The 2,665-nt window shown below is 40.3% G+C and overlaps 1 protein-coding gene across 1 annotated transcript in view; it reads right to left on the bottom strand.

The window, feature by feature from the left end:
- Positions 1–2,665, bottom strand: part of LOC103373532 (cytochrome P450 2J6-like) — a 9,358-nt gene extending 6,693 nt beyond the window's left edge. Inside the window, exons 1-2 of the mRNA XM_008303434.1 lie at positions 2,534–2,665; positions 413–479 (exon numbers count right to left, since the gene is read on the bottom strand). Coding sequence (XP_008301656.1) covers positions 413–479; positions 2,534–2,665 — 199 coding nt within the window. The remainder of the gene's footprint in view (positions 1–412; positions 480–2,533) is intronic.

Below are 2,665 nucleotides of genomic sequence, written 5' to 3'. Positions count from 1 at the left end.
AGGATAAAGTGGTGTATAGATAATGGATGGATGGATGTATTTATGTTTTTACTTTAGAATCTGAATATTTCTTCCACCTCTGCTGTTTACAGATTACAAGTCCATTTCCAGCTTCCATGAGTTAATGATTTCCTCTGCTTGATGGGTTGACGCATGAGGGGGTCACTCTAAAGATGTTTCTAAATGTTGTATTTTCTATTACAAGAACATAACAACAACAAAAATAATGATAACAACAACAACAACATATGGACTTTTACCTCTGCGAACTGCAGGTGAAGTCTTGAAGGTTGAAGATTAAGAAGATTGCCAATAAAAGGCAGAGCCCAGGGTCCAGGAGGAAAGTTTTTCGGCACTCTGTTCTTCCAAACGTCAGCCAACAGCAGAAATACACAGAGAAATATCAAAATACTTTTGCTGTCTATCCACTCCAAGCCGAGAGCACTGAATATTGCCTCCATGTCTTCGCTTGAACTGCGCTACCAGGACAGAGAAAGAGAAAGATAAGAGTAATTCCCTGTGGTTGATAAGGAAGATAACAAGACTATCAAAATAAGAGCATGTGTGTGTGCATGTGGGCTCTTTGGTGCTGACTAACAACCTTTACTCTTGTAAAAAAAAACAAAAAAACATATACTCCGTCACAAATAAGTAGGTACAAAAAAGCATTTGTATATACAAAATATGTATTTAAAGTTTTGTATTAATACGTGGAATTGGGTTGGGTACCTGTGAACTAAAGCTGCCAGATCAGTTTGTTACCGGTGTTCCAGGTAAACTGGCGATGTTTGCTGCTCGGATGTTCAGTTGGCAGGTTCATCCCAACCAGACCTGCGTGTGTGTGTGTGTGTGTGTGTGTGTGTGTGTGTGTGTGAAGATAAAGATACTACATGAAGAAGAATTTAAAGAAGAACGTGCACATCGTGAGTTAATAAGGTCTATATCCATGTCAATGTCATCTAAGGACAGCAAAATGAAACGTGCTGGCCAAAATCAAAAAGATTTTTAAAAAAACAACAACAAAAAAACGCATTTTTTCCAGTTTGGATTCAAAACTGTGTAGTCCAGCTGTAAAAACACGAGTTCCGTGTTTCAGTCATTGTACCACTGAGCAGCTGGATTAGGATCCTTCTCATCCATATACATCTTTTCCATTCTGTCAGGAAACACGCCCAGATCAACTACAGCTTTACACAGACGCACACTGGCTGTTTAATAACGACACACAAAGCACATTATTGTTTCACCAAGCAAAACCCACAAACATAGAAGCACGTTGTTTTGTGTTGTGTTGTGTTAGTGCGTTCATTCAGGGTCAGAGCTACAGAGCAGAAGTTCACGCTTAACTCAGGTTTCTTACAGTATTATGCTGTGCTGCAAAGTGATTAATATAGATGACGATGTGTGCATGTGGCGTTTCTTATTTTTTCATAATGAGGAAAAATCCCATCGAATTCCATCCCGTCGCATTGATGGGACTTTTGGCTCAGACCCTGTGCCTTTCATCGTGGGGCGTGTCCATGAGATGAGAGATAACATATCTTAAGCTGTGAGTCAGGCTAGCATATCAAAATGTAAAGTAGAGACATATAGCAAGTTAAACTTCGAGCGCAAGACATGGCCTATACGGTAAATCAAGAACTCTTTTTCTGGTCACAATTTCTGTGGTGTTTCTTGATATACGTCGACAATAATTTTCCACAAACCTCTGTGTATTTAGAAGCTGGAGCTGAGATCATCCCACCTTCAGGAAGCTCTGGAAAGCAATTTTCTGTGAATTTTATGATGGTCGCAATTGTTTCAAAAAGTAGTTTTTGACTTTCCCTGTTGGATGAGGAGTTCATCTGTCCTCCTTTGTGTATTTTAGAAACTAGAGCTGAGATTCACCCACACCCCAGACGTCCTGGTAAAGCATGACTGGTTCTTTTTTGTTTTGTTTTTTTGTTATTTTTAAAATTCAATGTATTTTTTATGACTGCACTGGTTGTTGTTGTTGTTTTAAAAGTTGTTGTTTTTTTTTACGTCTCATTAAAGTTTTTCGAAGGGTTAATCTATCCTCCATCAAATATCAGTAGGTTCTTATCTTTATCCATGTTTTGGCTGTTAATTTTAATTTAAAAAAAGAATAATAATAAAAATTCTAACCTAAAAAAACTGAGATGGTACATTAGATCTGTTTTTCACCGTTGCACGTTGCATTTGGGTGGAAAAGTACGACGGAGAGAGAGAGAGATAAATCTTCAGCTTTCATGGCATATTTATTTCAATAACTGGTCACTCACATCTAGCTCACAGCGCGACCGCGGCTCTGACCGTAAGAGCAACATTACCCGCGTACAGGAAGAACCACGACAGGTATATAGAGAGATGGAGGCAAACACTTCTAATATTACACGACAGCACTTCACAGTGGCATAAGCCATTTTCCAGTAAACAGAACAAATATTACAGAACTGTGGACATGGTGGGCACGAGCACAGTTCAAGGGGTCCTATCATCCTTCCCAACCCTCGGTCACAGATGGTTAACCCACAGTCTCCCACTCCATCGGCTCCTCCTCGACCACCAACCCCTGGTCCGTCAACACCTCCTCGGGGGGATAACCGGTCGTCTCCCACTCCACCGGCTCCTCCTCGGGAGAATAAACCTCGGCCTTCCGATCCAT

Source organism: Stegastes partitus, unplaced genomic scaffold (genome assembly GCF_000690725.1).
Source record: "Stegastes partitus isolate 25-593 unplaced genomic scaffold, Stegastes_partitus-1.0.2 Scaffold2005, whole genome shotgun sequence".
NCBI classification, from domain to species: Eukaryota; Metazoa; Chordata; class Actinopteri; family Pomacentridae; genus Stegastes; species Stegastes partitus.
This window is presented reverse-complemented; position numbering and strand designations above follow the sequence as displayed.